The sequence below is a fragment of the Megalops cyprinoides genome, chromosome 16 (assembly GCF_013368585.1).
Source record: "Megalops cyprinoides isolate fMegCyp1 chromosome 16, fMegCyp1.pri, whole genome shotgun sequence".
In the NCBI taxonomy this organism is placed as follows: Eukaryota; Metazoa; Chordata; class Actinopteri; order Elopiformes; family Megalopidae; genus Megalops; species Megalops cyprinoides.
In genome coordinates, this window is record NC_050598.1 from 10,156,494 (window position 1) to 10,174,289 (window position 17,796).

A 17,796-nucleotide genomic window follows, 5' to 3' on the forward strand; every position below is an offset into this window, starting at 1 on the left:
CTGCGGCCCGGCGCGTAATTGGGCCGACACGATCGCGGCGAAGGCGGCGGCAAGGGCCCCCGCGGATGCGCAAGACGCCGTGTGACCGCGCCGTGCTTTTCTGTGGCCCCTGGGCCCCAAGTAAATGGGCGTTCATTCCCCTCTCTCTCTGTCTCTCTCTCTCAGCCCCTCTTAAAAACGCCGTAAAATACGACGGCGTTTTCCACCAAAGCCGATGACACAAAGGAGCCTGCTCGGTTGTTTACCCAGAGGAATGCGGGCCTCATTTTTTGGTGGGGCGCACAAAAGACATGAGCTCACGTCAAGTGGGATTTTCCAAAGGATTAAAAAAAAAAACAACACCACCGCGAGCGCAAATCAACACACACGCTACATAAAATGCACAGATAACACTTTCCTAAAGAGGCGAAACCCAGGCGCGATGCCCGTTACGGAGCGAAAAAAATGAACTGAATGGCACACCGCCTGCAGCTGGGACATCCACAGACCCCCGCGCTACAGATACTAATGATATCGAATGAGTCAGCACTCGCGGTGTTCCCGAATCCTACGCCCGGTAAAAGAGTGAAATCAGATCTCCGCTCCACCATCACCTCTCGGTGGGAGAAACTGCAAGGCGAAGGAGTAGGAAAAACACGGGACCATGAGTACTTGTCAATTTCCATGACTGGTAATGGAGCGGCCCTGTTTACGCAGTCGAATTTCCCATGACAAATGCGGTCGGATCATCATTTGCGGTCGGGAAAGCAGTCCAGCTTTCTTTATAGGATAGCAAAAAAAAAAAAAAAATGCAACAAACCGAGTGTGCCATTATTCTTTTCTCGGCATATGTTTCCCATTTGCAGACACACTATGAGGCAGTTTTTTTTTTTCTTTTGGTTCTTTACAATGCCATTAGAAAACAATGTTCTTTGTTCATAGCATTTGCTCTAATTTTACAGCATTACAGATCCGTGCCCACGACTCAGTTCTCAGGTTCGTAATCACATTATTGGCCCGGGATATCTCCCTCTCTCCATGCTGTTTTATTTAAGGATGTTATTGTTGGCTGCGGCACAGGCCACAATCAGACCTTGGGTCCTTTTCCCAAGCGAGATAACCACCCACATGTCATACATCATCTGACCTGTCGGCGTGACACGTCACCTCTCCCACTTTTCTCTCAGTCTTTCAAGATGCTGCGCACGCTGGGAAGAGGGCCCGCTCTGAGGAGCGGCGCTGGAACAGAAACAGCAGGGAGAAAACCGACACACACACACACACACACACCAGAGCAGCCACACAGCGACTAGCTGTGACTTTACCACTGCAAATTGCCCTGATTTTTTTTACAAATTGAGTTTTAATGAAGTGGGTCCCTACATCCTATCACTCACATTCTCCCCATTTACATCTACTACCAGTACTGCTGATGCTACTTAATACTACTACAAATAACATTTATGATAAAATAATAATAGGCATTCTCACCATAGTAAGAATAACTGTACTAACTATATAATAATAATAAACAATACAGCAGGACTGAGAGATCAATGAAAAGTGCATTCCTCAATCAACACGTTTGTTTCTAACTTGACATTAGTTAATGTAATATTTGAATATTAGGAAGGTCCACAGCGCCCCCTACTGATGATAAAAATCTATCTCATTGCATTCCACTGATCTCAACACTTTCCATTTATATTCATGTGCTATATTTAAACACCGAGACACTTTGTTTGAAACTAGTGAATCCATATTATTTGTGTGTGTGTGTGTGTGTGTGTGTGTGTGTGTGTGCGTGTGTGTGTGTGTGTGTGCGCGCGCGCGTGTGTGCGTGTGTCTTAGAGACGCAGCATTGATGTTCCATCCTAATGCCCCTCGTGTGAGTACTGCTTCTTACCTGTAGAGGGTGTAAATGCTACAATGCTAAAAGTAAATTACAGATTGAATTTTCAGCTATAAGTTTTCAGACAGTGCAAAAAGAATTGCAATTGTATTCTGGACCGATTTTATCACCTTCAAAGGAAGAAATGAACTATGAATGACACACGCTCCCCCACCCAACACAGCATTATTTCCCCCCCAAAAAAGCTGTGATTTGTGCTGCTGTCTCAGACTTTGATAAGAATGTCAGTTAAGCTGTTATATTATTGTTTCAAAGCGTTTTACTCGTCATGTCTGAACGTTATTTTAAGAAAAGTTCTGCCGGCTCATATATCAAAGCAGAAGAGAATGAAATTCTGCCACATATTTTGTGGTGGACGTTTTGGATTGGAAAGCTTTTCTGACGGCAAGCAGCTCTCGTTACAAAAGTAACTTTGAAGTCTGGGAGACTGTTCTCGCTCTATATAAAACATGAACTTTACTGATGCTTTTGTTATCTTTCTGATTCGGACCTCCTATTAATCTTGGGACAGTACAAACAGTACAAATAATATTCAGAGGGAAAAAAAATCTTATTACATTTCTTCTATTTTATGATTTATGCTTTTTTTCAGTGCAAAATATTTTTTAAAAGCTTTACCATTCATTTTGCATATTGATCTGCAGCTCAGTAAATAGTGAAGAATATAGGCTATTTTAAAATTATTTTGTAACTTGTGAATGTGCACGCATGCATTTGCGGAAGAATGTATAGAGGGAGAAATAATATTCCATTATTGTCATAATAAATAATGTGGACTGCTGCAGACAGATTGCTGAGTCTTTCTGAGATGAGGTGGATGTTAGTGTGCGGAGTGAATGATGGAAAGGACAAGACTCTGATGGAAGAAAGCAGGACTCCATCTCCACTTGTATTGACAGCACTCAGCCCTCCGCTCTGCGCTCCGGCAGCTAAGTGTGTCTGAAAGCCATCGTTTACTACTTAAACCCCTCTCCGTGGCCTCAGCACTTTTGAATACTTCATCGTGGGGCCCCGGAACAGTTTTGTACAGGAGTGCCGTCAATCACCGGCAGGCCTCAGTGTCAAAAAGGCAAATCGTTTGTGAAGGATCGGATTACCGAATGCCTCCCCCCCCCCCGCCCAGCCCTCTCCCATCTCTACAATCACTTTATCCATAGGCTGCTTCATCGGACGCATGCTGGTAATTGAGTTGGCTCCCGGGGGCACGGTGCATTTGGGGATGTTAAGTGCTGTCTCTTGTCACACTGTGTTTTCTCTCTGATGGGCCACTTTTTTTGGGGGGGGCGGGGGGGGGGTCATCATGTGTTTTCCTCATTCTCACGTTTTTCTGTTTTTGTACATTTCAGAGACGTGTGGGTGAAGCTTTCTGTCGGGCTCCTCTCTCCCTCCCGGCAGAGATCCACCGAGTGGAGAGAGAGAGAGGCTTGTGACCGCACCCTCCCTCAATCCCAAACTGAACCCCCCGGCCCCAAAGTGCGCTGCACCTTTTTACGGAGAGTCGAGGCGACGCGGCTCTTGAGAAATGTACGGGGAATTGGAGCTGACACCCGGAAGCCCCCCACCACCACCCCCACAGTGCCTTGTGTTGATGTCTCGTGTCCATACGGAGATGGACGTGATTGATTCAGGACGACAATGTGCGCTGCCACAGCCATATTTTCAAGGCAGGGCCTCATTTTTCTGCCATGGTAGGTTTACGGACGAAGAATGAAGTTGTTGTTTGTGGCAGTTGTGGATTCTGCATGCACCATTATAGCTTTTTTGTATACTTTCTTTGGTGGTTACAAGAGAAGTCAATAATTTCATGACAACCTCAAAACAGCAAGTCTAGTAGTTAAAAAAGCAAGGGGCTAGCAATACTCCTATACTCCATTTTCTCTTTTCTAACTATGAACTAGAAGCCTGAGCCTCCGGACCTGCATGTTGAGAGTATCGCTTTGACCTGTACTGTGGATGTTTTATATATATATATATATTTTTTTTTTTTTTTTCCATAATCTCTGTATACACAAAAAAAATAATTTGCATTCCCTGCCTGCACAAGCAAATCTTTGCTCTCATAGATGTGTCACAGCAACAACCAGAGGTGAGGTCACAACCATACAAATTAAGATGGAGAGCTAGTGAAGAACTGGGAAGAAGCAAACCAGCTGTGCCTGATACGCCAGTCCAAGCTTCCACATTCCTTCACTAGTGGATGCTGGTAAAAGAGATTCAACCCTGACCTTTCTTTTGTCAGCAACAACACCACAGCTAAAAGTTGTAAGATGGCGATAGACCTCATTGCGCAGTCCAGACTCCCACATTGCAATTCAAATCCACCCAGCTGTGTCACCAAAGTTCAAAAAACCTTCAAGAAAGCAAAATGGTGGGAATTCAAAGAAGATCTTGAAGTAACAGTAGAAGACATCAAGTTGAACCCAGGAAACTACACTCACTTTGTTAACACAGTAAAGGAGACAGCAAGAAAACGCATCCCACAAAGGTGAAGAACAAAGGATATACCAAGTCTTTCCCTCAGCTTGGCTAGTACATACGACAACTACATCAACATATATAAAGCCAAGACTTTCTCTGGAGACACCACCGTGTCTAAGGAAGAACTAGCATCTAAACTGACAGAAGAGTAATCCATATAGTTGCAGGAAGTGTTTGAGAACACAAACCTGACCTACAACAGCAATAAAGCTTGGAAAGTCATAAAAATTCAATAATGGCCAAGAGAAAACTGCAACATAGCAATGCTGCAGTAATCCAGGCAATAACAGTTTCCCCCACTAACATCAAGACACCTCCATCCATATAGGGTCACGCTGTTAACATCTGGCCTTCTGAAGCACGAATATGTAATGTACAACACAGAAAGCCAAATAAAGTAGGGCAACACTTTCTAGACTGAGAGGTAAATATCCTGTATTACATATCCATCTTCCAGGCAGGCTAAGGTAATACGCCAATTGCTCCTGAGTGGCTAACCTGCAAAGAATCAATCCAAATGGAACTTAATCTTAATTTGAAATGTTTAAGGAGAAGATAATCAAAATCAAACCAAAAGGAGAGTGCTTAGTTGGACCGTTCAAGGTATTGTTTAACAGAAGGAGAGTGTGGATCATATAGCGCACGCTACTCAAATCCTAATAAGGAATTACAAATCAGATAGGCAGAGAGTGCTCCTCTTGAGTCTCATTCCCTCAGGCAATTATGGAGTGACTGCAGTTGCCTCGCCTGTACCTATTTAGCTGTCTGACATTGACGTGAGCTAAGTTAGTCTTGATTTATCATCCATTTGTTATCTGCAGCACAATTCATTATTTGTGCCATTTTTAATCCCGCTGTACGAGGACACAGAGGAGGGAAGATCTTAATTACAACTGCACTGATTCAAATCTGTCTTTTAGTTTCCTCCGACAGAGGCATGTGATGTGCAAACGCTTCTGAAGATTTGCTGTGATTAAAAAACCCACCTCGGCTCTAAACAAGTGAGAATGCTCCAACTCTCAAACAAAACATGCATTTCACAAAGGCTAATGAGGATGCTACCCTTACAGTAAATAGCAAAGTGGAACCCAAGGCACACAGAATGCATCATTGGCTTATTGCAGTTTCCTCTCTAATGAATTTTACTTTTCTCTGCAACTTTACTTTTACCCTCAAACAGTTGTTCAGTTTTATACCTTTGATAAAGAGATTTCTCTCCTTGTTTTTCATGTTGAAGTCATGAAGGCTGTTGTATTTCTGATGTATCAATTTTAAAGGGTGATTACAGAAAAATCTAGTTAAGAGGAACATTGCACTCGGCAATAACCTGTCAATTCAGTGTCTATGTATTCACAGATAACCATACAAAGTGATTAATACAGTAAAAAGATAAAAACTTAATCAATAAAAATTTAATTGAAATAAAAAACAATTGAATTGCTTTAATAATTGATAACAGGTTAATTAGATCAGTTCTGTTGTATTTGTTCAATAGATTACTTAAAGTAGTGACAGTTCAGACACTACTGGCAGTCGAAAAAAAATCCTTATGGCTGAGTCCTGACTCATATTCAGCTGTGCTTCTTTTGTGAATATAGAGGAGGTAGGACTTCCTATGAACCTGTTCAGTGTTGCTATGGTTCATGTCCTGGGCCATGAGAACAAAAATATTTTGTATAAAACTGTATGTTGAAACAAACGTTAAAACATTTACACATATGGCGATTCCGTCTATCAAGTTCAACCACCTACTTTATCAATTGTACAAAACGTGAAGAGAATGCCCCCAACGCCTGCTGGTTTCCGTACGCGCTGCATCAGTAAGGACTACATGTCCTACAATACTCGACGCACTCTGCGCCGATGACGTCTCAAGGACGTCTCCGTAGTAACCTGCCCGGCCCTCTGCAACCGCCGCTGAGTAGAGCCGGAGACTTTTTGAGGGAGTTGGGTGACTGGTTTTCGTGACAGAAATCCAAGTCCATCGGTGGTTTAAGCGGACTTGACAGCGGTTTACTGAGGCGGAGAGCCCCTCTCGTAGAGCCAGGATGCTGAATATGTGGAAAGTCAGAGAGTTGGTGGATAAAGCGTGAGTATTCTCGAAATTTTGCGAGACGAATTTATTTCTTGGTTATCGTAGAGGCCCCGGGTTGTACCTGACCGAGAGAGACACGTATCCAGCTTTTGACGTCACACATAGTGTTCTCAGCTGATACTAGCCCATCATGGCTAACTACCACCGAGTGTGTGGAGTTCAAAGCATGGGAATTAGTCTTACTTCCTTCTCCGACAATTTACCATTCTCTCTTTTCTGAGTCTTGTTCTAACTCCACTCTTAACATACAAATAAATACTCCGAACGTTACTTCCTCCAGGTCTTGCTTTCCAAACTATGGCAGCTACCTGGCTGGCTAGCTATATCATTTCCCTGTTTACCAGTGATTTCCGTGCTTCAAACCCTTAAAAGATTGTGAGCTGGCTAGTTGGCCCCTTTCACGTTGATCTAAAACGATGTCATGCAGCAAAAGCACTTCCCTGGCTGTTTCTCTTCTTTGATTGCCAAGGTGTTGATTAAACTAGGCCTTAGGCTGTCGCTATTATTTAGCCAGCTAGCATACCATGTCTGTTTTTCGTATTCCAACTATCCGTCTAGACCACGAGTATTTGTTTCTGGTTGTAAATATACACTACTTAATTTGCTGAATGCTGACTAGCTACTAATATTGTTGGCCAGTGAAGCTAGTTCCGGGTTTTAAACGAAACTTAACCGTTTTGCTCTGAGCTGTGTCAGGTCAGATTTGTTTGCAAGCCAGCTTCCGGGTTAGCCTGCGTGGTAGACAGCAGTGAGGTTCGCAGTCCAACTTAGGAAAATAAACACCAATTGTTCAAGTAGCTTGCTAGTCAACTTCTTTAGGTGTCATCATCCATGATTGCGAAGTCGAGGCCGATTTCACAAATGTACACCCTGATTTGTAATTTACGTGAGGACAAGCAACTGAGTAGTAGCTAGCTTAGCTAGCTGCTTTGTGGGAATTCTTCTGTCTTTGGGTTTCAAAAAATACGTGTACAGTGTTATTCTGCCTTCATTGATTGCTGTTGAGACCCGCCCAACTCATTTGATTGAGACAGCTATCATATCACAGTTTTCTTCTGTCCTTTCTGTTAAGGTAGTTAGCTAGCTAGGTGTTGTTGATGTATTGAGTAGAGCGATTTTTGTAGTTTCAGCTCAAGACTTCTTCGAAGGAAATGGTTTTGCAGCAAATGCAACCCGAGTAACACTCACAGTTTTGAGAGAACGTAGAACAGTGTTATCTTTATTATTGAGAAGTACCCGGGTGATAACTTGTGGTTGTGAGTAATTTATGCAATGGCATAATCTATTTCCTTGATGTGTCATTTCTCAAGTCAGGGAGGAGAGAATAAATTTGTTTCTGCCCGGAAGTTACGCATTTCAAAACTATATGAGATAACGCTAAAGGCCACTTAGTAAGTTTATTAAGCCATGTGGTAAGGACTCTATTTGAGGTCAGCACGTACACGTACACAAAGCCTGTTACCCATTGTGGATGAAAGTTGTTAACCAGGTTAAAACTGCTATCCACACAGGACAAGGCACCAGAACCCTGTGATTTGATCCAGCAGGGCTACAGCAACTTATTATAAAAACTTGCTGGAGTGAATGGTATGGTTAGGCTTGCATGCCATTCCCCTGAGCATGCAATATTTGTGTTTCTGCATGTGAGTTCGCTTGCTCAACTCTGAAGTGTTTTTGGCCTCCCTCTGAAGGTGAACTCTGTGGCTTGCTCATGATTAAAATGGCAGTGCCATTACATACTCCATACAGTAGCATGGAATCATATTCAGGGTAGTGGGTCAGTAACCTCAAAGTAGCCATTGTACCCTTGACAGGGTACATTGATGATGTGCCTGCTGTCTTGTGATCTTCTCCCTGCTTATTAGCCCTAGAGTTGGGTTGAGAGTGGACCTAAGTGAAGACACACTGGTGAGGTGTTATATGCATCAGATATGCATAACAAATACTTCTTGTGCGTTTCTGGTCATTCTTTAATGGGTAAAGACATGACACATTGAAGCAAAAGGAAATATTGTTTATCTATGTATGCTTTAAGATTCTGATTAGGTAATATAGCGGTGATACTTTGAAAACAGACCATTAGTATACATACATGTATTCTACCTACCTGTGTTGATGTATACAGGCTTTGGATTACGGCCTGGTTGCCCATTGTCCTGCACCTGAATTTATTCTGTCAGCGTTTTTGTCAGTTTGAAGTTTGCAGTGCATAGTTGCTGAAAAGCAGAGATTTGTTCTCTCTTCATTCATTGGATGCGGGGTGACAGGGAGGAGGCCACTGTGAATCAGGAGTGGGCATGAATCCCCCATAGCTTTCACCTCCTGTTGAATTAATGTCCCGCACCAGCAGAATCTCTTTTAGTTGGAATGAAGCTGGAAGGTACATAAACAGGCAGTATCTTGATATCACAGTATTGTAGAAGGTTCATGGCCTATGTGTGAAGAGTTCCGGTATGGAATATTGTTAGCCTACATATACTCTGTTCACTGGAAGGTTACGTGATATATGCCTGTGGGTTGGGCACTGTTGCTCTGCTCCTGAGCAAGGTACGTTATCTGAATCACTTCACTAAACCTCAGCTGCCTCACTGAGTCCCTGTCCTAGAATATGAACTGTCCTTTGTCTGCATTTTTCTGGAAAATAGAGTGCCGTGTTGACCAACTGATGCACCAGGCCCTGTTTAAATGCAGTGGCAGCCAGTTATGCAGCTCGGTGCTAATAAATGTGTAGCTAACTGCTACCTTTTGGCTAGCTTCCAGTAAATGCATCACAGGGTCATTACTCATTACACAAAAATAATGCTTTGGAACATCCAGGTTTCTCCTGCTTCTGTGAGTGATTTTCAGTGGAACTAACATGGGCACATATTAACATATTAGTGTCTCTCGAACTGTGAAGAGTTCAGTGATCAGATTTCCTCAGGAAATCTTGAGCACAGAGTGAAAGCCACCAGTCTATGATGACGGAGCCTCATGACCTTGAAAGCGCCCTGCTTTGGCATTGGTCTCATCAGGACATGCCTAAGAAGCAGCAGCTCTGGATCTTTTTGATTGTGCAAGAGATGCACAGTAGCTGGGTCTGCGGTGCAGTCAGGCATTAATCTAAACTCTAATGTTGAGGCGGGTAATTGTGAGTAGCTGTTATGTGCAGATTCTGAGTTTTTGTTGAGCCCTCATCTCCTCTACCCCCTGGTAAAGGCCTCTCTGTGCAGGCCTTTATTTATTATTTCAGATGCAGTGTGCCCACTGTGCCTGGGGTAAGTCTCCACTTTTTTTTTTTGCATAATCCTAGCTTTAAAATGCTTGCGCGAGTTCATAAGCAAAGCAACAGTGAGACGCCAGCCTTTGTCACTGAGATTGTCCTCTTGAATGGAAGCTGGTGTCCTTGGAAGCGACTGATGCACAGAGAAGTGGAAAAGAAGACATTTCTTTCTCTCTTCAGTCTGAACCGAAGCTCCGCAGCCTCCAGTGGGTCACAGCTCAGCAGCGGCCATAATGACGAAGCAGAGGATCGCTGGGTGGTGGTAAAATGGAGGGAACAGGCGGAATGGGCCTCCCTCCATAGCTTTCACCTCTGGCTGAATGCTCTTTTGATCCTGCTCTCTCACCGTGACCTCTGGGTGTAATGATGAGATGACTGAGAGCAGACTCTTTGCGGGACGTGATTGAAAGCTGCCAGTTGAATTTGCCTCAGGTCTGGCATGGTACCGAGGCATGGGGTTTGTTGGAGGCGTTGGGGGCTGAAGCTTCAAGAGACTAGGAAGAAAGGTGTAAAATCCTCACTCTGGCACAGTGGGAGAGGGCTTTGAAACCGCTCTTTGAACGTGGCAGGTGGAACCGAAACGGTCAAGCCGGGATTTTCCAGTTTCCCTGAAATCATCGGCAGGTCGCAGATTTTCCAGAATTCACGATGGGGAAATAAAAGCTCCGTTCTTTCGCTTAATTGTTATGCAAACTGCCCCCCCCCCCCCGGGAGTTAAAAGTGAGTCTGGTAGAGTTGTGTCGCTTCATTGTTAAAAAGTTCAGTCCTGCTCATCCCAGATTTGCCCTCGGAAACCTGTTCTCCCTGTTTGGCGGGTGCAGGTAGTGCGGAGAGCACACACAGTCTGGCCCGCCGTAATGGATGCTGTAGCTGACACCGCCAGCTAAGCACGCATGATTACAGCTGAATAGGGGTTGTCATCGATACAGCAGGCTGCTATCAGAGCTGGCCTCGCCGCTGCTCCCCACAGGCACAGAGGCTTTGAGAAACAGCGAGAAACAGAGGCACACCTTCATGGCTGCGCCGGGTTTAACACTTTTGACTCCTGTCTGCCGTCATTATGCCGTCTGCTGTCATTACGGCCTTCCCAGGCTGGTTTTTGCCGGTACATTCCGGTTGTTTTTGCGTTATTTTTCCATTTAACAGCTCAGACTGATTACTAGAGGAGTGTTTTGACTGGAGGAGAGTGCCTTCCTCACCGGCAGGAGATCTTCTATCTTGAAAAAGCCGTCTGCATCCTCCCTGCTGTTTTCAAGCAAATTCACTTCTTCTGTGTGATTTTCCCAGTTTGGTGTGATATAGAGGGTCTAGCCAAAACAGTGGAGACACCAAATGAAAAATGACTCCTATTATGAAGCGACGAAATCGCAATTAAAAAGGAGTCTGCATGTTTCATGTTAATGTCAATGTGATTTACCAGTATGTTTCTGCTATAAAAGAGGTCTTAAAATCACCATACTAATATGTGTTTCTGAAGTAGCATGAGGGAACCAACAGATTCTGAAAGCAGTAAAATTATGAAGTGGTGCCCGAATTGCAGGTGCGCGAATCACAAAAAACGGCAACATTATTTAATGTGTCAACAAGAACAGTGTCAAATCAGGGCGGCATATGCGAAACGAGGAAAAACTGCCTCAGGAAAGAGGAAGCAGCGGTTACAAGTTGAAGCTCACTGACAGGGATACACGTTCAACAGTAGTCGCTGAAAACCACAAACTGTTGGCCCTAGAAATTACCGCAGTTGAACTTGACTGAATTTACACCTCTGTGACCCAGTCTCAAGATAGACTGTATGTTGTGAGTTTCACAAAGTTAAAATTCATGGTAGGACAGCCATTGAGGAATTGCTTGTAAGCAAGGCCAGTGCGCAATAGTGCGTAACTGTGAGCTATGAGCACGAATCTTGGACTTCTTAGCACTGGAAGAAAGTAATGTGGTCTGATGAGTCTTTTTTCATACGTCTGGATGAGTTTATGTTTGGAGAAAGTCGAAGAAAGCCTTCAACCTACATTGCCTGTTCCCAACTCTCAAGCATGGTGGTAGACCTGTTATAGTACTGGCCGTCATCTCACGGGAGTCACTGTGTCCGATTATTACTCTGAAAGGTAGGATTACAGCCAAGGAATACAAAGCCATTTAGGTGACCAGGTGCAGATTTTGTTTCCTCAAAATGTTCCCATAGTCCAAGCTGACAATACCCCCATACACAATTCTAAATGGATTCAAGAGTGGTTTCATTAACACCAGAATGACACCAGAATCCCCTGTCTCTGGGTCTAACATCATTGAACATTTATGAGAAGTTCTGTAACAGAGTGCAGTCCTTCCCCTTCTCTAAGAAGTGGAGGCATACCTTATTGAAGAATGGTCAAATACCCCACTAGATGCAGTTCAAAACTTGTATAACAGCATTCCAAGAGGGATTGAAACTGTTCTGAAGGAAAAAAGGCAGCCCAACTCCTTTTGAATTGGTAAATATCCATAGGTTGTTTGGCGTTTCCATTATTTTGTCTACCCACTGTATGTTTTTCAACAGGGCAGTGCACAGACAGTAGCCTCACCTAACCTATGGAGCCACACGAAATTGTGGGATTCCTGTGTGGGAATGTGATGCAACAGTTGCTGCTCTCAGAAATGTGTTGTCATCGGCGAGCTTTAGCGTGGGAGAGCTGTGAATAATCCACCCCTGACCACACCCCCCCAAACTTGGCCACACCCTCTTCCCCCTCTGGAGCTCGACCAAATGAGCAAGTGAATTGTCGTGTCTGAGGAACGCAAAGGCGTGGCATTGACGCGCTTACCGTTAGTAGACAGTCATGCTGAGAAACTAAATCCAGTATTTCTCAACTGGTAGGTGTGGCGGTAGCCCCCTGTAAAGGAAGCCCTGACTGATACTGTCTCACCCATAATGTCAGCTGATAAACGGCCTCCCAAGGTCCTCACAGGGCCGATAATACCTGTTAATGATTTCCCCTGCTACTCCTGTTCACTGGCCTTTTGTTGGTATTGCGTATCATACTAGTGTGAGTTACATTGCCATATAAAATGTAGTTGAACAAGTGATCTTTTCTGTCACTCCAATTTGTTTTTCCTATTGCTTTTTACTCAGCGGTTTTTTTTTCTGTTGAAACCGTTTAGATAGATCTGTATGCATTTCCTGGCTATTCTGTTAATTGATTTCTTCTTGTAGCAGTTCCGATTATTACATTTTCCCCTCTGAACATCAGCGAGAGTAATAACAAGGCTGTTGGTGCATTTTCACCCGCCGGGGCTAACAAAAGCCTTTGTCGTAATCTGACCCAAACAGTCCGTTTCGGCTGGTCCGTAGCGTGAGACCTTGTGTTGAGGACTGTGACCTGTGCGCACGAGCGCTGCCCTGATTACAGCGATAAGCGAAGAGCCTTCGAAGCGACGCTCTCGTACCCTTCCTGACAGCTCTGAAGAGTTTCCCTTTCGCTTAAGCGACACATGAAAGCGGGCTTCTTCAAAAGCCCCCCCCGCCTCTTGGAAGTTGCGACTCCAGAACGCGAGACATCAGAGCAGGTGGAAGCGGCAGATATAAAGGGGAGTCGACCCGGGGCCCGATCTGCCGCGCAGCGCCCGAAAAAGCCGATGCCAGACGCAATTAACAAACAGCAGCGCGCCGCGCCGGAGTCTGTAAACACGCTTTGTTTGTTCGCAGCGCAAAAATCGAGCCTCCCTTTTTAGAACAGAAGCCACGACATGTCACACTGTTGTTTTTATTTTCCCTTGTATTTCTGTCAAGATCTGAGGCCCCCCCCCCCCAATATGCTTCATTTCTTATAATTCAACAAAGTACCAAGTGAGAGAAGACAGAAGAAATAGGCCCTTCTAGTTTGGAAACAAAGCAGGGGTGAAAAAATCTGTAAAAATTAGGCTACTCCTGAAAGTTACCCAGATACCCCCCCCTTTCTCGCTCTCGCTCCCCCCTGTGGTAAGTGACGTCCCCGGGCACAGAGCAGACACAGAGCTCTTCTCTGTCCGGCCGTCAGCATGTGAAGGCAGCCTTGTTCCCTGCCCCTGTGCTCTGTAGTTACAGGTGGGGTCTCGCAGGGTCTCAGCAGGGGAGAAGTGAAGAGAAGGAGCCGCTGTGCTTACGTGGCGGAGCAGAGCCGGTCCAGCCCTGTGTCTGAAGCAGCCTGAACCACAGGCATGCTGGGAGGCAGGAAGTCGGCTGTCCGTCGGTTAATGCACCTTTTGTTAAGCAGTACAGTTTACATTCGCTTTAGTCCTCTCCTAATGTGAAACGTGTTTTCTCAGTCTCTGCTTTTACTGTAGGAAGAAATTAGCCCTTTATGGATTATGCGCAGACTTTGAGGATTTCGAGGCTTATTTTTGAACTACGCCTCACCTTTAAATACACCAGTCAATATGAATCTGCCCTTTTTTAAAATATTTTTTCCTTTTTTTATCAGAACGTCACAGAGAGAGTGAGATCCTCTTACCTGTGTGATTTAATGACCGTGGGTGCAGTTCCAGATTGCGCAACCACTTGTTGGCTTTAGAGGAAATAAATCAAATGAAAGACAAGTTCAGTGTTTACACAGCGCTCTCTTTTGAGGGCATAAACACTCCACTTGTGAGTCTTTTGCCGTAACCAGAGCGTGGTTCGTAATCAAATCTTCACAATCTAATTGTAGAGGTACCAGAATTAAGTTGTGTTTGGGCATAATGTCAAGTAAAGCTCCCTGGAATATCTGTTCCAACGCTCCGCGCAAGATAATGTTATTGAGTCAATTTGAAATAATGTAACAAGTTTTTTTTTTTTTTTTTTTTCTCGAAGCGAGCGAACCTGTTAGGCCAGGTGAGGGCAATTCCACTGAAGGGCTGGGTGCTGCATAGTGTTTACAACAGGGCTGATGGCAGCTGGAACTGTGCTCATTAATCACCCCATCCCTCTGGACTTGCAGCGCTCTTTGAAACAGTTGGAGCACGCTTTCGAGTGCAGGGCAGAGGTTTAGCGGCTATCCCTGAGCGATACCTTGAGCATTAGAGGAGCTGGCATCCAAAAAAATGACTTCATTAAAAAGGCACCTGATAGCGACTTCATAGATTCGCACGTGGTGTGTTTATGTTATTTAGGCTACTAATGCTATTTTCATAGGAAACCTAAATTCAAATGGGAGATTTTCATACTGACGCCAATCTGCCAAAATGGCAAAAATGAAATTTGGATGTGGTGATATAGGACAGAGCTGTTCTGTGGAAGAGCACGGGTACTACACCGCTGTTTGATTCAAATGTAGTTGAATGATATCATCTTTGTACGTAAGTTAACAGGAAGAACCACTGCAGAACTGTGGCCAGTTGCTAATCTTACTCCAGATCTCTGTCTTTTCACATTGTGATGGCAGGACCATGTTGTACCGTGTTGAAATTATCTGGTAGTGGAAACGTATTATTAGATTAAGGCATCTGTATCGTAAAGCCTTGCGGATCTGTGCTGTGCCCACTCTAATCTTGTAAATAAATAGACAGGCTCTGGCTCGGTTAGCTGCACGCCTACAGTTAGTTCAGCAGGAGCGGTCCCCAGAAGCATGTGGAGCCTGGAGCCTAAATGGAAGGCAGCCTTTTTTTTAAGCTGCCCCCCTGAATTTCCATCCGCATCAAAGTGTGTTTTCATCCTCGCGTGGTGCGTTTCGCGGGATTCAAAGACGGCAGAGAAATCTCTGTCCCGTTCTCACACTGAGCGCAAAGTGAGCACGCCCTCACTTCACACCCCTGCCTAGCGGGGCCCTGCCTAATTAGGCGAGCCGCGAGCGGTTTGTCCCCCCCCTCCGAGGGTGGCGACTCTCTTTCGCGTGTCCACAGTGAGCCCGCGTGGGTTCCCGCCGGCCGGCTCGACACTGAGAGTCGCGGCGACTCACTGCGCCCGGTGCTGAAGTTCCCCACCCCCCCGACCCGGTGTCCGTTACCCCTGGCGGCTCAGAGGGAGTTTCGCCGCGGCGATTTCCTCCTGCGCGAGCCGTTATTCAGGGGTGGAACAATAGGAGCGGAGCCGGAGCTGAACAGATTTAGGAGAGCCCATTCACGGCAAAGCCGGCGCTTTACGAGGAGCCGTTAAGGGTAAGCCCTCGTTTGCGGGCTTGGCGCGGCCCCAGGGCGAGGCGGCGTCCCGTCGCGGTTGACGCGTTCGGCAGTGCCTCGCCCCCACTGTCGGATCCTTCGCACCTGAATGAATTTGTTTTCCTCTCGATGTCTCCTTAAGTGTTTAGCTGATTGAGCCACTGGTCCCTACGTGATCCTGTCTGCCGCGTCACAGACACCACCCTCCCCCTGCTTTTCTGTCCTGGAGGAGTCTACAAATGGACCGTTGGAAGTCTCTGGGGGAACCACAGGTTCAGCTGACCCCGTCTCAGGAATCTCTGAGCTTGCTTAATAATTCTTCTGCTTTGCGTGTTGAAGTGGCAGGAGCGTGGACTTTGATCCCCTACGCTGACCCTGTTTGGATCTACGCAAGGCTCTGCCTCGTGGCTCCCAGCGTTGCCATAGCAGAACACTTTAAGAAATGCAGAGTGCGGGAGTCTCCAGAGTGACCTTTTAACGCCACACGGAAAGTACCAGATACACCACCTGTGTTGGGCAATTTTGTTTTTTCAGACAGGCATCTGTCTGCACCTGACACCGCTTTGAATAACATCAAGTTAGCTACCTCAAATACTAGTCACAAGCATGTAAAACGGACTCTGGGAGAAAGAATTTTGTTTTTAGGGAACTGAAGCCTAAAGCTGGGCTTTAACCTGATGGTGCTTTACTGCCGTTCTCTGCGAGGATCCCTAAGATGGGCCCCGGCTCTCCTTGCTTGTGTCAGGAGAGTGAGGGAGGACAGTTTGGCTGGAGCCGGCGGTGAGATACACATTGCACCAGCCCTGGCTTTCGAATGGCGCTGCTCTGCGCACCAGGAGGCAGAAAAGCCTATTGTCAAGGGATGAAACAGGCGACGGGGTGAGCTGGTTACCGCTGCGCCAGACAGCCGGACGGCAGAGCGAGGAGGAACGCGCTCTCTCCGAGCTCCGCGAGGCGCGGGCGCACCGCCCCCCCGTAGGCGGAGCCGCGGCAGTCAGGTTGTAACGCGGTTGGCGCGAGGAGAGAGAGAGCTTACACGGGCCGGGCGGCGCGCGGTCCCCTGGGCCGCTACTCCCCAGGCTACCTCCGCCAGCGCTCCCCGCTTCTAATGATCATCAATGGCCGCTTTCATACGCTCTCTCGGCTGCCGCTGTCCCACCCCCACCCCCCCCCCCTCCTTCCACAGCCCGTCCCCGTCGTCATCTCCATGTGAAAGCGCGAGGGCCGGGAACGTCAGCTCCTCAGAAGTGCCAGGTAGCGGGCGGCTTTTTCGCGGGGCGGTGGTGGGGAAGGGGGAGGCGGGGGGTGGGTGTAGCGGTAGCGCGCTAGCTGGGGCGTTGTTTCATCTGCACTGCCTGCGCTTTTGTGGGACAGTGCTTTCTATGAATGCGTAAGTAGGCCGGTACCCGCAGCGAGCGGGAAGGAACATGAGAGAAACCACAGGCCCAGGAACAAAGAGGCATTCCACAGCTCAGGAGCGCATGGAGGGCGGCTGCCTGCCTTCTGTTTGGGGTTCCTCCTCTCCTCTGCTTTCTTTTTCTTTTTTTTTGTTTTGGTGGGGGGAGGTGGGGTGGGGGTGAGGAACAGTTCACCTCACTTTCTGAATATTTTTGTACACTGTGTATGTACTTTGAAATATGCACATGGTTTGTGCGGAATGTTCAGGCCAGTCGTTTTAAAAACCATCATTTATTATTTATCGGGCTGGGATTTTCTTGTAATCTTGGTCTCCCTTGCTGTGGAAGAAGTCGCTCTCTTGGTTCCTCTCTGTCTCTCTCGCTATCTCTCCTCCTCTCTCTCTCTCGGTCTCTTTCTCCTGCTCACAGTTGCGTTGAAACTCTTATCGCGGCATCCGCTGTTTTATTGTTGTCGTGTTATGTAAATGACTCCTACTGTTCAACTGCACCTGAACTTTCAGAGCAGCTCCATCCAAACGCGAGGCAAGAATCTAAGCACAAAGTCCAACACCGTTCATTATCTGTC

At 46.2% G+C, this 17,796-nt stretch overlaps 1 protein-coding gene across 1 annotated transcript in view; it reads left to right on the top strand.

Annotated features, from left to right (window-relative positions):
• Positions 1 to 6,289: 6,289 nt before the first annotated feature.
• clint1a (clathrin interactor 1a) overlaps positions 6,290 to 17,796 on the top strand; it is a 32,626-nt gene continuing 21,119 nt past the window's right edge. The window contains exon 1 of the mRNA XM_036548928.1: positions 6,290 to 6,458. Coding sequence (XP_036404821.1) covers positions 6,418 to 6,458 — 41 coding nt within the window. The 5' untranslated portion in view covers positions 6,290 to 6,417. The remainder of the gene's footprint in view (positions 6,459 to 17,796) is intronic.